The sequence below is a fragment of the Microtus ochrogaster genome, linkage group LG8, assembly GCF_000317375.1.
Source record: "Microtus ochrogaster isolate Prairie Vole_2 linkage group LG8, MicOch1.0, whole genome shotgun sequence".
Classification (NCBI taxonomy): domain Eukaryota; kingdom Metazoa; phylum Chordata; class Mammalia; order Rodentia; family Cricetidae; genus Microtus; species Microtus ochrogaster.
The window spans coordinates 26028444-26047800 of NC_022033.1; the positions used below are offsets into that span (position 1 = coordinate 26028444).

General features: G+C 45.5%; 1 protein-coding gene across 1 annotated transcript in view; it reads left to right on the plus strand.

The window, feature by feature from the left end:
• The window catches only part of Asxl1 (ASXL transcriptional regulator 1), a 73275-nt gene extending 53973 nt beyond the window's left edge, over positions 1-19302 (plus strand). The window contains exons 5-13 of the mRNA XM_005363226.2: positions 5462-5582; positions 5658-5755; positions 7421-7514; positions 7931-8083; positions 9298-9461; positions 9554-9650; positions 12274-12379; positions 13082-13721; positions 14491-19302. Of these exons, the coding sequence (XP_005363283.1) occupies positions 5462-5582; positions 5658-5755; positions 7421-7514; positions 7931-8083; positions 9298-9461; positions 9554-9650; positions 12274-12379; positions 13082-13721; positions 14491-17367 (4350 nt within the window). The 3' untranslated portion in view covers positions 17368-19302. The remainder of the gene's footprint in view (positions 1-5461; positions 5583-5657; positions 5756-7420; positions 7515-7930; positions 8084-9297; positions 9462-9553; positions 9651-12273; positions 12380-13081; positions 13722-14490) is intronic.
• The last annotated feature ends 55 nt before the right edge of the window (positions 19303-19357 follow it).

Here is a 19357-nt window from a genome sequence, read left to right on the forward strand (position 1 = left end):
TGCTGGGATTAAAGGCGTGCGCCACCACCGCCCGGCTCTCTTACCAATTTTGATGGTATCCATAGCTTTTCTTCTGTGGAAACAAAAGCAAAATAATTTTCTCAGTGTAATAAAACATGTCCTAGTTTCCATTCTGAGATCAACACATCTTTAAAGTATACTGGCTGGTTTAATTCCATAGTTTGTCTTACTATCCAGTGTCTCTCTGCAGCTGTTGTTCCTTTCTCATTAGCATTTAGTAAATTCAAAGTTATTGAAGCATTATACAATCTATTTCTGGGGGTATTTATCTTTTCTGTCTGACATATCCCTTAGAGTTCAATAATGATCTTTCTCTAACTGCCTGCCCTATAGTATTTATTGTGTGGTATACCTGTAATATGCCTTAAATTATAATAAGCAAAAAACTTTAACTTTCTTAAAGACATATTCTGGAACATTCTGTCTTTATTTGTACAGATATACCCATGATTGGACCTAACAGCTAGCAAATGTGATTACCAAATTAACCTTTTCCAAACTCAAAGCAGTTGCCTATTTAAAACCTGATTAGGTATCAATGATGTGTTATAAAATATTTTAGTTTTCCATATTCTACAAAGTGGAACGCATCCATCTGCCAGATTTCATTCCTTTGAATACCCTTTTGGTTACTTCCTGCAGGTAATGGTGTTTGGTTATATAAAGAACAAGTAGGACATTACCTTATAATTTCCTTGGCTTTTTGCTACATGATGAAAAAGCCTTTTTTTAAACTTTTGCTATTGACATGATATTTTTAATGAAATTCTGAGACCTTCAGCACATTTCCAATTGATAATTGATCAATTTCTGCATTAGCTTGTGCTAGAGAACCTGGCATACCAATATGGGATCAGATATGTGTTATGTATATGGAGTGATTCCTCTTCCTGATTATTTCTTGTAATTGAATAAATAATAAAGTCAATTTTGTATCATCTGGTATAAATTCAGTGGTTTCAATATGCAAAGCAACTGCTTATGCATATTGCAAATCAGTAACTATGTTGAGGTTCCTTAAAATCCATTAGTACCTTGAATAGCCCACTGGGACCGACCAGCTCTCCCACACTCCTGGTAAGGGCCATTTATCCAAAAGTGCCAAGGGTGGGGTGGGGCTCTACATTTGCAATGTCCAGCTAGGGGCAGGGCTAGTGAGGGGTGGGGCCAGCTCAGTGTGGTCCTCAGATTTAAACAGGCATGGCTCCTATAATACCTGTGGCAACACGGACCGTGGGCATCTTCACGCCCTAGCTACCTCAGGATTACAGACCCAGACATGTCCTGGGCAGAAGCTTAGACCTGGGTGTTACCATGGCCCTGGAGGCAGCAAGGCAGCCCTCAGACACCAACATGCTCTCTGGTAGCTGTCCAGACCTCAGGCATCCACACAGCCCTTTTTGGTAATAGGAGCCAGGGATATCAATTCAGAGCCTTGCTGCTGCTGGGTCACAGACTCAGACATGGCCCTAGGCAGCAGCCTGTGTCTGGACGACACCATAGCCCAATGTGGCAGCGACAAGGTCCTCAGATACCAACATGCCACAGGATGCAACCTAGACATGTAACATCACAGGCCTTGGAACCTGATTGTTTTAGGATCACAGATTCTGGTTGTGGTAGGACCTTGGACACAGATGTCTTCACCGGTCATCTGGGTTCAGATGTCACCATGGCCCCAAGTGGAAGCACAGGCCTCTCAGATTGGCACGGTCCCAGGTGGTGGCCCAGACCCCAGCATTGGCACAGCTTCGACATTATCAGTAGCTACGATATCAGCACAGACCCTGGCCAAGACAGCACTGTGGCCCCAGGTTGGTGTGGCTTCAGTGGCAGCATGGCCCTCCAGTGTCAGCAGGACCACAGGTTATGGCCTAGACCCCCAGGTTTCCATATGGCATTTGGTGGCACCATGGACCACTGACATCACTACCCTGGTTGTGGTAGGGCTATGTACCTAGACATGGTCCTCAGCAGCAGCCCAGGCTTTGATGTCACCAGGGCACAAGCCATATAGTTTGGCATGGCCCCAGGTGGCAGCCCAGTCCCCTGGCATTGTCATGGCCTTCAGTGGTATCAGGAGCCACAGACATCAATACAGACCCTGGTTACAGTAGGGCCATGGGCCCAGACATGGCATCTATGGTAGTGCAGGCATTCAGTTCTGTATGACCCTGGCTGCAGCATGACCCTCAGACACCAAAATGGTGACAGGTGGCAACCCAGACCCCAGGCATCCCCATGGCCTTGATGGCAACATGGTACATGAACATCAGTACAAACCCCAGCTGCAGTAAGACTGACATCACACTAGGTTCAGGTGGCAAGCAGGCACCAACATCAGTCTATCCCTCACTGCTCTTGCTTCTTTAGAACTGCCTCTTAACAAAGCACACACCATTTCACCTCTCCCCTCCTAGTTCACCACACACTTGCTCATCATAATGGTACCCACCCTGAGGGCACTGGGCCAGCCTGTCCTATGCCTTCAGGCAGCCTGGACCTTGAGGACCCAAGCTGGCCCCTCAAGTATTTCCCCTAGCTGCTTCTGGTTTGTTTTCTTTAGGAGAATATTTATGAATGAGGGGTCTCAAACAATTACCTTAGGCTATACTGAGACTCATTGTTATCAGTGTGATCTTGAACTCCTGGTCCTCCCGCCTCCATCTCCCAAGTGTTTAGATTGTAGGGATTCATGGATATTAGGCAGGCAAGCACTCTTACAAACTGAGTTATATTTCCAGCTTATGTTGCTTGATTTTTTTGTTGTTTGTTTGTTTTTCAAGACAGGGTTTCTCACCCCGGAACTAGCTCTTGTAGACCAGGCTGGCCTCGAACTCCCAGAGATCCACCTGCCTCTGCCTCCCGAGTGCTGGGATTAAAGGCGTGCGCCACCACCGCCCGGCCATGTTGCTTGATTTTTGCATGTGATCTTGACCCTCACAGTATGATTGGTTCTGTTCAGTAGACCCGAGTCTCTTGAATCCTCAGTGTGGATAGATGTACACTGTTGTGGAAAATGAATTGTGCTTGTCTCTTCTAATCTTGTTTCTCCTTTTTTATGCACTGGTTAGGAACTGAAGTGTACTGTTGAAGGGTCTTTAAATTTCTTAGAGATTAATTCCTTGTAGTAACAACCTTGAATTAGCCTTCTGAGAGTACTTGCTTCTTGCTGAACAAAGGTTTATCAGATTCATGAACAAAGGAAATCCTTCCTAAGATTTTCATTTTCTTAAATATGTCCAGGTGCTCACAGAGGCCACAGGTGTCATGGAGAATCAGGCAGTTGTGCTGAGAATTGAACTTGGGTCTCCGGAAGAACAGTGTACATGCTCTTGACTGCTGCACAATCTCCCCAGACCTTGCTTATCTTTTTTTTTTAAATATTTCACTTGTGGAAGCATATTTTATGGTTGTTGCTGATGGTTCTTTTTTTCCTTTTTTTTTTTCAGTTGGTTTTACTATAGTTATTTATTGGCAGGATCTCATTGCCTGACTTGGAGTTGGCTATGTAACCCAGACAGGCTTTGAACCTGCAAATCTTTCTACCTTAGTTGATGCTTAAAATGTTTAAGCATCTATGGAGCCTGATCAAAGGCTTGTATTGCTAAACATGATGGCCTGAGTTTGATCCCAGAACCTACACGCGGAAGGAGAGAGCTGACCCTGAAAGTTGTCCTTAACCCCACATGTATGTGCCCCCACCAATAAATTAAAACATAATAGAGGATTTGTATAAAATATTTAGATAAATAATAGGTGAGGGCAAAAAAACTGCATTGGAGATGTTTGTGGTATTTAACAAGCTCTCTACAAAGTTGATCTTCTAAATAGGAAGACAGGGTATAACTAATGAGGACATTAAAAAACAGTGCCCAACAAGGCTGGGTTGTTGGCCAGTGGTGGAGTGCTGCTTGCCGAACATTCTTGAGATCTGGGTTCCATCTGCAGCAGTTGGGAGGTTGGTACAAACGTCTTTAGTTTACATGAAGATCAAAATTAAAGCCATGAAGTACTGCCCTGTCCATAGAATGGCAACACCAACTTTTTGTGAATGGGGTGGGGGGGGGCGCTGGAGCTGATACAGTGAGTACTGTTGGGAGTGTTTAGGTTGGCCAGTGAACTTTTGTTTTCTTTTTTAACATTAAAAAAAGGAACATTCTGGTTAAGAGCACTGGCTTCTCTTCTAGAGGTCCTGAATTCAATTCCCAGCAACCACATGGCAACTCACAACAGTAGGTAATTGTAGACCCATGCCACCTCATGCCCTCTTTTGGTATGCAGATGTACATGCAGATAGACATAAATAAAATGCATAGCTTTTTTTTTTTTTTTTTCCTTTTTGGGTTTTTGAGACAGGGTTTCTCTCTGTAGCTTTTGGAGCCTGTCCTGAAACTAGCTCTATAGACCAGGCCGGCCTCAATCTCACAGAGATCCGAGTGCTGGGATTAAAGGCGTGCACCACCACCGCCTGGCTCATAAACTTTTAAAAATAGCATTTTGTTAGTATTATGAGAATTTCATGTTTTGATCATATTCACACACACACCTTCCTCCTAACTCCTATTGAGCTTTTTTATAATGTAAGGTTAATAGTCTCCACAATGTCAGTTCCTCTACAGCGATTCCACATCAGTCTTCTCGCTGCCTCTAGCTTCACTTCTTGTATACACAGTTCTCCATATCCCTACTGAAATCTAGGTATTGATTTTGACATATTTACTCTTCCCAGTATCTAGAACTTCCCTATGTTTCTTTGGCCCACCCATCTGCGTGTAGCTGGCTTCTTTAAAACGCAGCTTAAGAGCCTGCTTGTGAGATGGCTCAGTGGCTTGCGGTTCTTGCCATTTGAGTTTGATGACCTAAGTTCAATCCCCAGAACCCATGTAAAAGTGGAAGGAGGGAACCTTCAATTCCACAAAGCTGTCCTCTGACCTGCATGTGCACACTAGTAGCTCTTCCCACCCCATAATAGATTAGACAGCTTTAAAAACAGTTTAGACAACTTAAGCTATGTCCTTGAAGCTTTGACCAAACCTTGGCCCCTCTTCTCAGCCTCTGTATCTCAGGTGACCCATTGTCTGAACTCCCACAGGATCCAGCATTGGATTGGCAATGGTACTGATCTAAGCCTGTGGAGAAACGTCTGGGTTTTTCTGGCCTTTTCCCTCTGCATCCTGTAATGATTGCAAATGCTGGGAGACATCAGAGGAAATGAGCATATCAATCCCCTTAGCTTCTTGAAAACAGAATCAGAGCCCAGACTAACAGAAACAAGCTGACTTCAGTGAACACACAGTGGTTGAAAGGTCAAGGACCCCAAAAACTCTTATGTAAGAAGAGTTTTCTTGGATTTGAGGCTCAAAAAAATGTATTTAGGAATGTGCGATGTGCTTGTGGATTTGAAAGGTTTTGTTCACCTGAGTTTTAACTTTAACAGAAGGATGCTGTGCAGTGGTCTCGAAATGTAGCTGCAGTGGATGGAGAAGAACCAGAGGACTCGGCTGATGTGGAAAGCTGTGGGTCTAATGAAACCAGCACTGTGAGTGGTGAAAATGATGGTAAGTGCTGGAGCAAGAGACGGGAGGAGACCAGGTGGTTCCTAGGGACTAAACTGTTGTTTCCTTATCTTCCAGTATCTCTGGATGAAACATCGTCAAATGCATCCTGTTCTACAGAGTCTCAGAGCCGTCCCCTTTCCAATCCCAGGGACAGCCACAGGGCTTCCTCACAGGTAATGGGGCGTATTGGTGACAGGATAAGAGAGCGGGTTGGTGAGAGCAGACACATAACAGGTTCTTTCATCTTCAGCAGATGTCAGAACATATGGTTGAAGAAAGGAGACAGGAAAATTGGTTATTACAGCATTTTACTTCATTTTGTAACAGAGTCTTACTGTGTAGTTCTGGCTAGCCTTGAATTGGCTATGTAGACCAGGCTGGTCTTGAACTCAGAGCAATCTGCTTGCCAGTTCTGGAATTAAAGATAGATACTACCATACACCACTCCTGGTAACATTTTTAGAAGCAGGCTGTAGGGAACTGCATATTAGGTCTGAGAGTAGTATCTAGGTAATTATGTTGATGTTATGGTGTTGTTATTTTGGGTTTTCAATACAGAGTTTCTCTGTGTAGCCCTGGCTGTCCTGGAACTCACTCTGTAGACCAGGTTGGCCTCAAATTCAGAGATCCACCTCCCTCTGCCTCCTGAGTGTTAGGATTAAAGGGTGCACTACCACCACCGTGCTGTAATTAGGTTTTTCCTTCCTCCTTTTTTGTTTTCCTCAGCTCTCATATAGCTCAGGCTAGTCTTATTTGCTATGTAGCGAATGATGCCCTTGAACTCCTGATCCTCCTGTCTGTCTCCTAGGTACTCCTAAGGGCTTTGATTACAGATATGTGCCACCATAGTTACCTCATCCTGCTCGTACTTATACCGTGTTTGTAAATGTCCAGGAACATGTTACAGTGCATTGAGAGTATGAGAAAATGAACTTCAGAGGCAGTGGTTTACTTTTCTTCTGCAGTACTGGGGATTGACTTCAGGGCTTTGTGCAAGCTAGGTAAACACTCTACCACTGAGCTCTATTCTCAGCCCCCTATTATTTCCAGTTGTGGCAAGTTCCTTATCTATAGAATGGGAACAATGGTATATAATTTTTTTTCTTTTTTTTTGTAAATCAGCTGAAGGGTGTGCTTGGTGCATTGATATTGGCTTATACCTGTATTAATGTTGCCTGGGAAGTTTGTGTGCATATGAACTCTTTTTTTTAAAGATTTATTTCTTTTTATTTTATGCATCTGATTGTTTTGCTTGAGTGTATTTATGCTTTATATATATATATGGTCTGGAGTAGGACCTGAAAAGGAATCATATACATTGGAACTGGGACTTGGAGATGCTTGATAGCTGCCATGTGGGTACAGGGAATCAAATCCTGATACTCTGGAAGAGAAGCCAGTGTTCTTAACTGCTAAGCCATCTCTCCAGACCCTACTATAAAGCTTAAAGTCAGGTGGTAGTGGTGTACACCTTTAGTCCCAGCACTTGGGAGACAGCGGCAGATGGATCTGTGTGAGTTCAAGGCAAATCTGGTCTACAAGAGCATTCCAGGACAGCTAGGGCTGTCTCAAAAAAGAAAAAAAAAGTGTGTTTCTCACTTACCAGTTTGTGGAAATTAAAGGACGAGTTTGGAGAGTCAGTTCTCTTCTTCCCCTGTTGGATTTTGGGATAGAACAAAGGCCATCAGGTTTGTACAGCAAGTGCCTTTAGCTGTTGGGCCCATATCACTAACCCTTCACATGAATTCAAAAGTGAATGAGCAGCACAAAGCCAAAGAGTGCTGTAGTGGCACTGTGGGTGACTCCTTTCTTCTTTTAAATCCCTCCTGGGAACACAGGCAAATAAACAAAAGAAAAAGACGGGGGTAATGCTGCCTCGTGTTGTCCTGACTCCTCTGAAGGTAAACGGGGCCCACGTGGAATCTGCATCAGGTATGTGTGGCCTTAATAGTTGTACTTTTTCCTAGGGTTCTGGAGACCAGGCTGGGTCAGCAGCTTTTGACTTAGCAGTATGATAGCAGTAGAGTTGTTGAGTCCATGAAAACCCAGGAAGGCAGTGTATTTATTATTGTGGTGAGGGCTTTGTGTTGGGTTCTTCCATACACCCTCCTCTCACCTCCAGAGTCAGCTCTGAACATCTGATGATGACTTTGCCAGTGCTTTGTAATTTGGCATGAAAGCTGTGTTTTGGTGTTCTTTACTGATACGTCAATGCCACGCCATGAGGTGGTAGTCTCTGCTAGCCGAGGGCTGGGAGCCAGAGCATATCAGGGAGAGTTGGGAGAACTAAGCTTGTCTGATAGGTATAGTTTGTGATGCTTTTGACCAGTGGGATGCTGTGCCCTCAGGGTTCTCAAGCCGCCATGCTGATGGTGAGAGTGGCAGCCCATCTAGCAGCAGTAGCAGCTCTCTGGCCTTGGGCAGCACTGCTATTCGAGGTCAGGCTGAGGTCACCCGGGATCCTGCCCCACTCCTGAGAGGCTTCCGAAAACCAGCTACAGGTGAGTGGGTTGCCATATGTTTCTCTGCCTTTAAGAGAGCCTCCTGCAGGCCTGAATGTAAAAAGATGCTATCTTCTCCAGTTTCTCTTTCAGTTTAATTTTACTTCTTGGGTGACCCGCTGTTTTTTGTTTGGTATTTTTCCTTATATTTTGATTATTTCATGTGAGTAAACTCCTGTAGGCAGAAATAGTCACATAGCTTCTTGTCCGTCCCTGTGCTGTCTGGCCCATACCTGCTTCATAAGTGTTTGAATTGCTCTCTTCGTGAAGGATCCCCATGTCCATTTTTGCAGGGTGTAGCATCCTTCTCAGCTTATATTCGACATCCAGACAGACACTGTGTTATTTTAGCCTAGGCATTGTCTTGAGTGGGAACGTGTGTTGAATTTGGAGCATGCAAACAAACTCAGTATGACCATCTGTAAGACTAGTATGCCGTTTGCTATTTCAGGATTGGTTTTAAGAAACCCACCCTGCGCCAGGTGGTGGTGGCGCACACCTTTAATCCCAGCACTTGGAGGCAGAGGCAGGTGGATCTCTATGAGTTTGAGGCCAGCCTGATCTTCAGAGCTAGTTCCAGGACAGGCACCAAAGCTACACAGAGAAACCCTGTCTCCGGGGTGAAAAAAATGAATGGATGGGTGGATGAAAGGGAGGAAGGAAGAAGAAAGGAAGGAGGGAAGAAAGAAATAAAGACCAACCCACCCTGCTATCTATGGTCATTTTGTAGTTGGGCTGTATGAAATCTTTGTAAGAAGAATAGCTATGGATTCTGAAAGTTAGAGTGTGTCATTCCTAAGTGGAAATGAGCCTTTACTCTCTTGATGCACTTGCATTTTAGCAGCAGTACGTAATCCAAGATCTCCAGGTCTCTTATATAGTGATTTTTTTTCAAATAAAAATAGTGTTTACATACTTCAAAGAAGTATGACCCTTCACTTGGCTTTTAATAACCCTTAGTACATGTCTGCCTGTAGAACATACCTCATTCACAAAGCCTTCTTTGTAGGTGTTTCTGTAGTATACTGACTAGATTTGCTTCTCTAGTTTGACTTTGTGAAGCTTGTTCTCCATCCCCTATCTGCTTTTCTTGGGGAAAGTATCTTCCTTAGGCTTTGATCCTGGAGGAGGCAAGCCTGAGTAGTCTCAGGATTTTGATTTTGTTTATTTTTTGTTTAAGCTGAAAATCTATACCCTTACTTCCAAAACTGCAGGTCAGATGAAGCGCAACAGAGGGGAAGAGGTAGATTTTGAGACACCTGGATCCATTCTTGTCAATACCAACCTCCGAGCTCTGATAAACTCTCGGACCTTCCATGCCCTGCCATCGCACTTCCAGCAGCAACTCCTCTTCCTTCTGCCTGAAGTAGACAGACAGGTGCCAGTGCACGGGTCCTCTTGGTCTCTGTCTAGGCGGGCTCCTGTTCTCTGCAGTTGCTTACTATTTTCATTTTGTCCCTTGCCCCCTAGGTGGGGACAGATGGCCTGTTGCGCCTCAGCAGCAGTGCACTCAATAACGAGTTTTTCACCCATGCAGCTCAGAGCTGGCGGGAGCGCCTTGCTGATGGTGAGTAGACTCGATCACACGTGGCTTCAGTTGCCTGGTGTGTGGGGGATTTTGTAGCTCTGAGGTTAAGAATGTTGCCTGCCACCGGGTGGTGGCAGTGAACGCCATGAATCCCAGCATTTGGGAGGCAGAGGCAAGCAGATCTCTCAGTTCCAGGAGAGGCAGGGCTACACAGGAAAACCTGTCTCAAAAAAAAAAAAAAATGCTATTCCAACCCAGTTTCAATTCCCAGCACCTACATGGAAACTCAGAATTGTCTATTACTCTATTTCTTAGATCTTATGTCCTTTTCTGGCCCCCTCCCGAGGTACTAGGCATGTACATGGTGCGCGGATTTACATGCAGACAAAACAGCCATACATATTACGCTAAACAACAACATAAGCACTATTACTTTTTAGGCTTTTGCCTAAGATCCGAGTGCTAATTTTTATTACTCTTTTTTTCTCAAAGATTATTAATGTAAGGCAGGCTTTACTCACAGTACTAATAAATATGGTGTTATTAATAGGATACACTGCTCTGAAAGCACAACATATTAGGGATATCCTTTCTACATGTTCTTTTTATCATTAATACTATATATATGTATACCTTCTGGTAAATGGCATTATGTAGATGTGTGGAAGAAAGCACTCCAAGGTGACATACTCAATGCCACCATGCTCTCCTTTTGTCATAGTCACTTAGAGTACATGTTAGCTTCTCTAAATTTAGTTTTCTATGGTAGCTTCATGATAAATGTGGGGGAGAGGATCCCAAAATTACCCCGGGTTTTATTATTATTGAGAGTTTATGTGCAGAACTGGCATTTATTACAGCAAAATAATATAAAGAAAAATCAGCAATGGGAGAAGGCACATGGGTAAGATGCCAGGCATATGTTTCAGAAGTCCTTTCTGCGGATTCAAACAGGACAAATGAATATCTCAGTGTGAAAATGTCTACCAGGGAAGTTTGTTAAAGGCTTGGTACCCAGGATTTTTTTCTTTTAATGTATGTATGTTTGTGTATGTGGATATGTGCATATGAGTCCAGGTGCCTGTAGAGGGCAGAGGTGTTAGACCCCGGAGCTGGAGTGAATGGAGTTGAAACCATCTGATAGGAATTCTCAGAACCAAACTCTCAACCACTAAGCCCTGGCACACAGGATTTTATTGGGGTAATTCTGTTGATAACCGTTGCTAGTCCCAAAAGGAAACCGTGCACTCATTTTTCACCATCTTCTTTATCAAGAGCTATTAATATAAGACATTGAGTCCTAAAAGGAAAGCAGGTGTCATTAGCATGGATAGCTCTGTTGGCATTAAGAGCAGCACAACTCATCAGTTAGGGTAGTAAGAGTACTTGAAATCCAGGTTCCCAGAAGCCACTAGATGGGCAGACTCAGAGTCAAGTAAGTATTCAGGTCTGCAGTGGTAACTTTTTCTATATAAGAAGAAAGAATGGAGCCAGATGATGGTGGCGCATACCTTTAATCCCAGCACTTGGGAAGCAGAGGCAAGCAGATCTCTGTGAGTTCGAGGCCAGCCTGGTCTAAGAGCTAGCTCCAGGACAGGATCCAAAGCTACAGAGAAACCCTGTGTCGAAAAAACCAAAATAAATAAATAAATGAAGCGAGGATGGTTCTTTTGGGCTCAGAGGTTAAGAGCACTGGCTGCTCTTCCAAAGTTCAGTTCCTAGAAACCACATACATTTTGGCTCACAACCATCTATAATGAGATGTGGTGGCCTCTTTCTTAGTGTCCAGGCAGAACACTCCACACATAGAGAGAGATTTTCTCATTGTTTATTGTTTTGATCATTGTCATGCTGTGAGAGGGCCACTGATAGATACAGGAGTTATGTTCCTTTTAAAGCTGCCTGGTAGGAGCTGGAGGAGGTGGGACCCCTGGTTAAGGAACTTACCATGTAAGCATGGAGACCTGATTTTTGATTCTAGAACCAACTCCCCCCCCCCCCCAAAAAAAAAAAAACCTGTGTGGTAGCCTCTTGCCACGCAGTGACAGTCATCAATCCAGCACTGGGCAGGTGGAGATGTGCTTGCTAACCAAATAGCCTAACCTAAGTGGTTAATCCCAGGCCAATGGAAAACCTTATTTCAAACAAAATACCCTGTATTTGGGTAGAGATGATTCCGCAGTTAAGAATACACCCTGCTCTTCTGAAACCGCATTTGGTTTTGGACACCCATGTTCGATGTAGGGGCTCAGTAGACATCTGCATGCACACATGGCACACACTCAGAGACATAGGAGTAGAAAGAAAGCTTTAAAACAAAGAAACTAACTTTGATACCTGCCAAGAATTTTCCTTTGCCCTCCACATGTTTGCATGGGCACATAGGTAGGTATACTTGTGCATGTACACGACACAAAAAACAAAATGTGGGACAGTCAACGTCACTTCCTTATCTAGGATCTCTGAGTCTGTACCCCCAAGACAGGCAGGGAAATTCTAATTTCTCTTTTAAGAAAGTAAATTTCCAATTCACCAGCAATAACAATCACAGGGAGAAAAACAAAAACAAAATGCTTGTTTTAGAACCAGAAGACTTGGATTTCTGTAGGACAGATATGTTAGTGTCCAGAATTTACTAACTGGAAGTCACTTTTCTCTTTAGGTGAATTTACTCACGAGATGCAAGTCAGAATAAGGCAGGAAATGGAAAAGGAGAAGAAGGTGGAACAGTGGAAGGAAAAGTTCTTTGAAGACTACTATGGACAGAAGTAAGGCGCTGAGTGCTATGAGTTTTGGTCTGGGCATTTTGCGGGGACAGAGACAGTTGGCGTCCATATCTGCAGCTTCTGTAGGCATAGATTCAACAAACTAGTTGAGATTGTGTAAGGGGAAACTGCGACTTTTGAGAGTATGCATTTATCAGCACAGCTTAACAACTGCTATGTCAACAGTGAAACTGGGTCTGCAGATGACTAGGAGACGTAGGTACTCGAGGCTGAGATGGGCTTAACCCAAGTCAAGTGATCAAGGCAAGCCTGGACAATATAAAGTGAGCTCATTTTTTTAAAACCTATGATGGGAAGACAGAGTGGTTGTCTGGCATGTGGGAGGCCATGGATTGGATTCTTAGCATCACGAAACAAAAAAATTAAGTATCCAGGAGCACGCAAGTAGGTTATATTACAAATATGCTGTTTTGTCTAAGGGACTTAGACATTCTTGGATTTTGGCATCTGCAGGATGTCCTGGATACTAAGGAATGAAGGTAGTATTTACAAAAAAGCATGGAGGTGACTGTGGCTTGACTCATTTTTTTTTTTAATGCTATCCACGGTGAAGTTCTGGGATTAGTGCTGTGTGCCATGCAAATTTCTTTCATTCTAACTAAGTTATCTGAGGTACATATTGTTCATAAAAACAAAGATACGCACTTTCGGGCCTATAATTGATGGTGTGAATTTGATTTGCAGATTGGGTTTGACCAAAGAAGAATCACTGCAGCAAAAAGTGGGTCAGGAGGAGGCCAAAACCAAGAGTGGATTGTGTGTCCCAAGAGAATCAGCACGGCCGCAGCGTGGGCAGCGTGGGCCCACTACACGTCAACGGGATGGGCACTTTAAGAAACGTTCTCGGCCCGATCTCCGAACCAGATCCAGAAGGAATCTGTACAAAAAACAGGAGCCAGAACAAGCAGGGGTTGCTAAGGATGCAAATTCTGCACCAGATGTCTTACTCTCCAAAGATGGGGATGCTAAGACTGACTCAAAAGGGATGAGCAGTCCCCCTGGACCGGATGTGTCCTCCGCAGCATCCAGACAGGAGGGTCCTAAGTGTCCCAGTGAATCTGTGACTTCCCGGATCCAAGCAGAAACAGACAGTTTGGCATGTACCTCTACATCTCCAGACAGAATCCCTAGCTTACCTCAGGACACTGTGGCTCAAGAGACAAAGGATCAGAAGAGGAAATCCTTTGAGCCGTCAGCCTCCACGTCCTTTCCCGAAAAGAAGCCCCGGCTTGAAGATCGTCAGTCCTTTCGTAACACAATTGAAAGTGTTCACACCGAAAAGCCACAGCCCACTAAAGAGGAGCCCAAAGTCCCGCCCATCCGGGTAAGAGAATTTGGTACCTAGAGTCCCAAGTGCCAGATTTCTTTTGAGGGTAATGAGATTGTAAAGCTTTTTGTCAGGGACAGGGAGAAGGGCAAGAGCAGAGGCCCTCAGGCCCTGGCATGAATTACATGGGGTACGGAACTTTCTGTGAGAAAGCTCTCCAGGACTGACTTAGGACGATGTATTTCTTTTCTTCACTTTGATTAAAATTATCTTGAGGTCCAAATCCTCTGAAGTTTTTACTGTTTTATTATGTGTCACAAGGCCTAATTAGAAATTAAATTTGAAAAGTGTGTTTGCTGGCTCACCCATACAATCCTGGCACTTGGAAAGCGAAAGTAGGAGGATTGCTACCAGTTCAAAGCCAGCTTTGGTAAAACTTTGTATCAGTGAGTAAAGGAGCTTGCTGCCAAACCTGATGACCTAGATTTGGGACTCAGGGCAGAAGGAGAACACTAACTCTACAAGTTGTCCACTGACCTCCACATGTGGTTGTGGCATATATACTGCGTATGCACAATTAATAAATGAAACAAATTTCGAAGGAGGGAAAAAGATGGGGAGATTTTAATGCAGCATAAATAGCTCTTTAGTAGAACCTTCTCAGAATGAAGTGGTGTCATGGGTTGCCATTTGACTATGATTATTTTAATTTTTAGGAAACTGAGTTTTCTAGGCCATGACCTCTAAGATAACTTATGTTCCAGTTTTGCTATGTACTTCCTAGTTCAGACCACCCTGTTAAAAGTGCTATTTATGCTTCTTGCAGATTCAACTTTCACGTATCAAACCACCCTGGGTGGCTAAAGGTCGGCCCACTTACCAGATATGCCCCCGGATCGTCCCCATCACAGAGTCCTCCTGCCGGGGTTGGACTGGTGCCAGGACCCTTGCAGACATTAAAGCCCGTGCTTTGCAGGCCCGAGGGGCGAGAGGCCACCACTGCCATCGAGAGGCGGCCACCACTGCCATCGGAGGGGGGGGTGGCCCGGGTGGAGGTAGCAGTGGGGCCATCGATGAGGGAGGTGGCAGAGGCGGCGGCAGTGGTGATGGTGGTGAGGCCTGTGACCACTCTGAGCCCAGGGGAGCCCCAAGCACCTCTGGAAAGGGTGCGCCAAATCTACAGCGAACACAACTACTGCCGCCTTGTCCTCTGAGTGAAGAGCACACTCCTGCTGAAGCTGTCATGCCCAGAGCCAGAGGAGAGAACTTGGCTTCACTCAGAAAGGAGGAGTGCTGCCTGTTGCAGAGGGCCCCAGGTGTGCTTACAAGTGGGCTGGAAGATGCCTCCCAACCCCCTGTTGCTCCCACTGGAGACCAGCCATGCCAAGCTTTGCCACCACTGTCCTCCCAGACTCCAGTGGCTGAGAAGCTCTCAGAGCAGCCTAAGTTGCTTCTAGATGGTAGAACTGAGTGCAAGTCTGGTACCCCTTCCTTGGAGAGGGGTAGTGAGGATGAAGGATGCGCTGTCCCCTCAGTGAATCCTGTGCAGTCTCTGGTGGGAGATGTAGGAGGAGGAAAGGATCAGGCCTTTGATGATATTCCCAGTGTGGAAGAGCTTGTAAATGTGACACCTGCTTTTATATCTGAATTGTCATTGGCTAAGTACCTAGAGAATAAACATGCTGATGATGAATTAGGACTTGGTGACACAGGCCCCCTCTTAAGGGAAAGTGATAGACAAGAATCTTTGAAAACTGAGGCTTTTGCATCTGGCAGTGCTGCCTCCTGGGTACCCATTCTGTCAAATTATGATGTAGTGAAAGACTCTGAGTCAGAATCCAGAGAAAATGCACCATTTCTGGAGCCCCGGGATGGAGAAGAGTGGAAAAGAGCTGTTCCCCTCATTTCTGCCATGCCTGGGGAGTTGGCAGCCACAGAAAGTGTGCCCCACCCTGAGAGCTGCGCTTCACTCTGGACAGCACCTCCAGGAACCGTGGCCAGTGCTGGCAGTGACAGTGAGCAAGTAGACCTGGAAAGGCTGGAGATGAATGGCATCTCTGCAACACCCAGTCCTCACAACGAGTCCACAGATACAGCCTCTGACTCGGAAGGCCACCTCACTGAGGACAGCAGTGAGGTTGATTCAAGTGAAACCACAGTGGCAAAGGGGTTGTTGATGGGCAGGAATGAAAAGCAGGATGGGGACTCATACGTCTCACTGTCCAAGGTGAGCAGTAACCTAAGTGTGCTTAGAAGGACAGAAGGGATAGCAGCTTCTCAGAGCTGGGTGTCTAGAGTATGTGCAGTCCCACACAAGATCTCAGAGTCCCTGCTGCTGTCCAGTACTGAGTGCCAGCCCAGGTTCATGTGCCCACCTAAGCCTGCTTCTTCAGTGGAGGTTACCAACCCTCTTGTGATGCACCTGCTGCATGGTAACTTGCCTCTGGAAAAAGTTCTTCCTCCAGGTCATAGAGGCAGCAAGCCAGAATCCCCCCAGCTGCCACTTAGAGAGCAGAGCCAGGGTAGAGGCTCTGTACAAGGTACTGGGGAAGACAATCACCTAGTTGCCAGAAGCAGCCCTGGTTCTGCACTGGCTTGGAAGGAGTCTCTTCTGGCCCAGTGCTATGCAGGTCTTGGAAGGGCAAAAGCCTCCCAGGCTCTTGGAATGCCCCAGAAGATTGCCAAAATGGTTCCAAGTTTAGACTCTCAGCATCCATTGGCAGAACTGACATCCTCCTCTGGCAACCTGGAAGAAATAGATTCCAAAGATCATTTCTCTTCTTTCCGTTGTGAAGAGCAGAAAGAAGCCCATTCCCAGTCCCAAGGCAGTGATCCTGGTACTGCCCCAGGCCAGTGTCCAGGGAATCACACTACCTCCGAAGTGCCATGTTTCTCCTCTGCAAATGTGAGCCTCTCTTTTGGTCCTGAGCAGACAGATAGGACCCTGAGTGATCAGAACAATGCTGGTGGTCAAGAGAAGAAACTATTTGGTCCTAGGAATACATTTCCCACCCTTCAGTGCCCCAGGTCTGAAGAGCAGACACCACTACCTGCTGAGGTCCCTCCAGTTTTTCCTAGTAGGAAGATAGAACCAAGCAAAAACTCAGTATCTGATGGCATACAGACTGCAAGGGAAGACTGGACGCCGAAGCCATCGCCTGATTCTCCTGGTGGCATCAAGACTGAGCAGATATTCTCAAGGGGTCCCCTTAAAACAGATGCAGAGAATAGAAAAGCTGCAGGTTATAGTCCTCTGGAACTAGTGGGTCACTTGCAAGGGATGCCTTTTGTTGTAGACCTGCCTTTCTGGAAATTACCCAGAGAGCCAGGGAAAGGGCTAAGTCAGCCCCTGGAGCCTTCTTCCATCCCCTCCCAACTCAACATCAAGCAGGCTTTGTATGGGAAGTTCTCTAAACTTCAGCTGAGTCCCACCAGCTTTAATTACTCCTCCAGTTCTGCCACCTTTCCCAAAGGACTTGCTGGCAGTGTGGTGCAGCTGAGCCACAAAGCCAGCTTTGGTGCAGGCCACACTGCATCACTCTCCCTGCAAATGTTCACTGACAGCAGTGCAGTGGAAAGCATATCTCTCCAGTGTGCATGCAGCCTGAAAGCCATGATCATGTGCCAAGGCTGTGGAGCATTCTGCCATGATGACTGCATTGGACCCTCAAAGCTCTGTGTATTGTGCCTTGTGGTGAGATAATAAATTATGGCCATTGGAAACATTGTACACTTAGTGTGTGTATTTTAATAATGGTTGATCTTAAATCTGTATACAGAAAATCCTTGCTAAAAAGAACTATCTCTAGGCAAGATAAATCTTGCCTTCCCCTAAAATTTATAGTGTTTGAGCGCTCTGTCACTTGACACCCTTCTAGTCTTGCTGGGAGGGTTTTCAAGGGGCCGGGTGGACTTGTGGTTGCCTACAACCAGCCAGCCTAACCCTCTTGGAGTCAGGCAGTGCAGTGTGGCAGGGCAACCTGTCTGACACCCAGATGGACTTGAAATTGAAGCAGGAAGGTTGGGTTCTCCATGGATGGAACTCACCTACCTGAACTGAGCAGGAATGTCAGTCTTCCACTGCCCCTCCCTGCCATCTTCTGCTACTTTGCTTGGGGAATTGATGGTTGCAGAAGCCACACAGGGTTAAAGTAACTTCCGTCATTGCCCACCAGGGGATCAAACACCTGCTGATCTTGATGTCATATTTCTGTCATTTGCCAGTTGATGGAGCCAAGTTGACCTTTGGTTCTGGTGCTTTACCCAGTTTGGAACTTTTATCTGTCTGTAACCCACGGATCCACAGATTCTTTTGGAAGCTTGAATAGCCCTTCTTGAACAATGGGGTATGGAAATAGGGCTGTCTGCTATGGAAATGCTATCTGTAGACCTCGAAAGTCAACTGTACATATGTTTGCAGGGGACTCCTGCTTACTACCCACCCCGTCACATTTGACCGTGGGAGCGGGCACCCATGCACCTGTGTATGTGAAAGTCATTTTACATTTCCAAGCAGTCTTGTTTCTTATTTTTATATTTTTAACTCTATTCTTGGATGTATAAAGTGAACTTTTTGGCTTCTGTAAGTATGCTCTATGCACCTCTAATGTTTTACCTTGTATTTATATGTTGTACACAGTACCGGCCAATTCTGTAAATGGATGTATTGTACAGAGAACATGACCATCTCTTCCTTATTTTACGTCTTCAGCACCCTTGATTAAAATGGTGTTGTTTACTTCTGTGCACCAATTGTCAGAGCCACTGAGTGCTGTGCTGCTGTCTGATGTGAGAAGGAAGTTACTGACTTGTGACCTATGGTTGGCCCTGTGCCTTGTCACCTGTCACCAGGGAATCTCCCACAGCCTCTAGCGCCACAGACAGCTGCTCACACACCACTGAGCAGACATGTCTTGTTCCTTGTATCTATTCCCTTCCAGCCTTGAGTGGCTGCTCCGCTGCCATATATGACAAATCACCATCACCAGTGTTCAGTGCTTCTGGATTCATGGGTGAGTTCCTTGGGCGGCCCCTAGACAGGCCTTTTGGATCTGGCTCCAAGGTCGTCACCTGTCAAAGCAATATTAGGGATCGCTAGGCTTCTTTCAACTTACTTTTGACAGATTTCAGGGGAACAAAGCCATGCTTGCTGCCTGCCTCTCTCCTAACACGTTTCCATCAAGTAGAATTTGGCCTCATCCCAGTCCCTGCCGTTTCTTGTATCTTCACTTGAAGGTTGGGAGCCCTTGTTTAATTTAGCTGTCTCCTGTGTGAGTGCTACTGTATGAAGTATGAAAATTTGTGTGCCTTGAGCGAATTTCACTTTTCTCCATAAGTTGCCCCTCCATTTCATCTGAGGTGACTGTCTTTTGGGGGAAGGGTGTCCATCAAGTGTGAGTGAGGAGCTGGTAGTGATGGGATACAGATTCAGTATTGGCCGAGTTCATGTTGTGTGCTCATAAGTCTCTTCTACCAAAGACCAGGAGCAGGAGCCAAGCGTGTCCAGTCTTCTTCTAAGACCTTTGCCGTCTCAGAAGTGAAACTTGACAATGGGGCTGCTCAGAAAAGCGCTGCTCTTGTATGTCTCATTGGTATTGGAAAAAATAAACCTGTACAACCTGTACTTGTCTCCCTGTCCTTTGTGGCTGCCTGTTAGTATGGGGTGGTTTGGTAAAGTAAGAGCTGGACAGGGT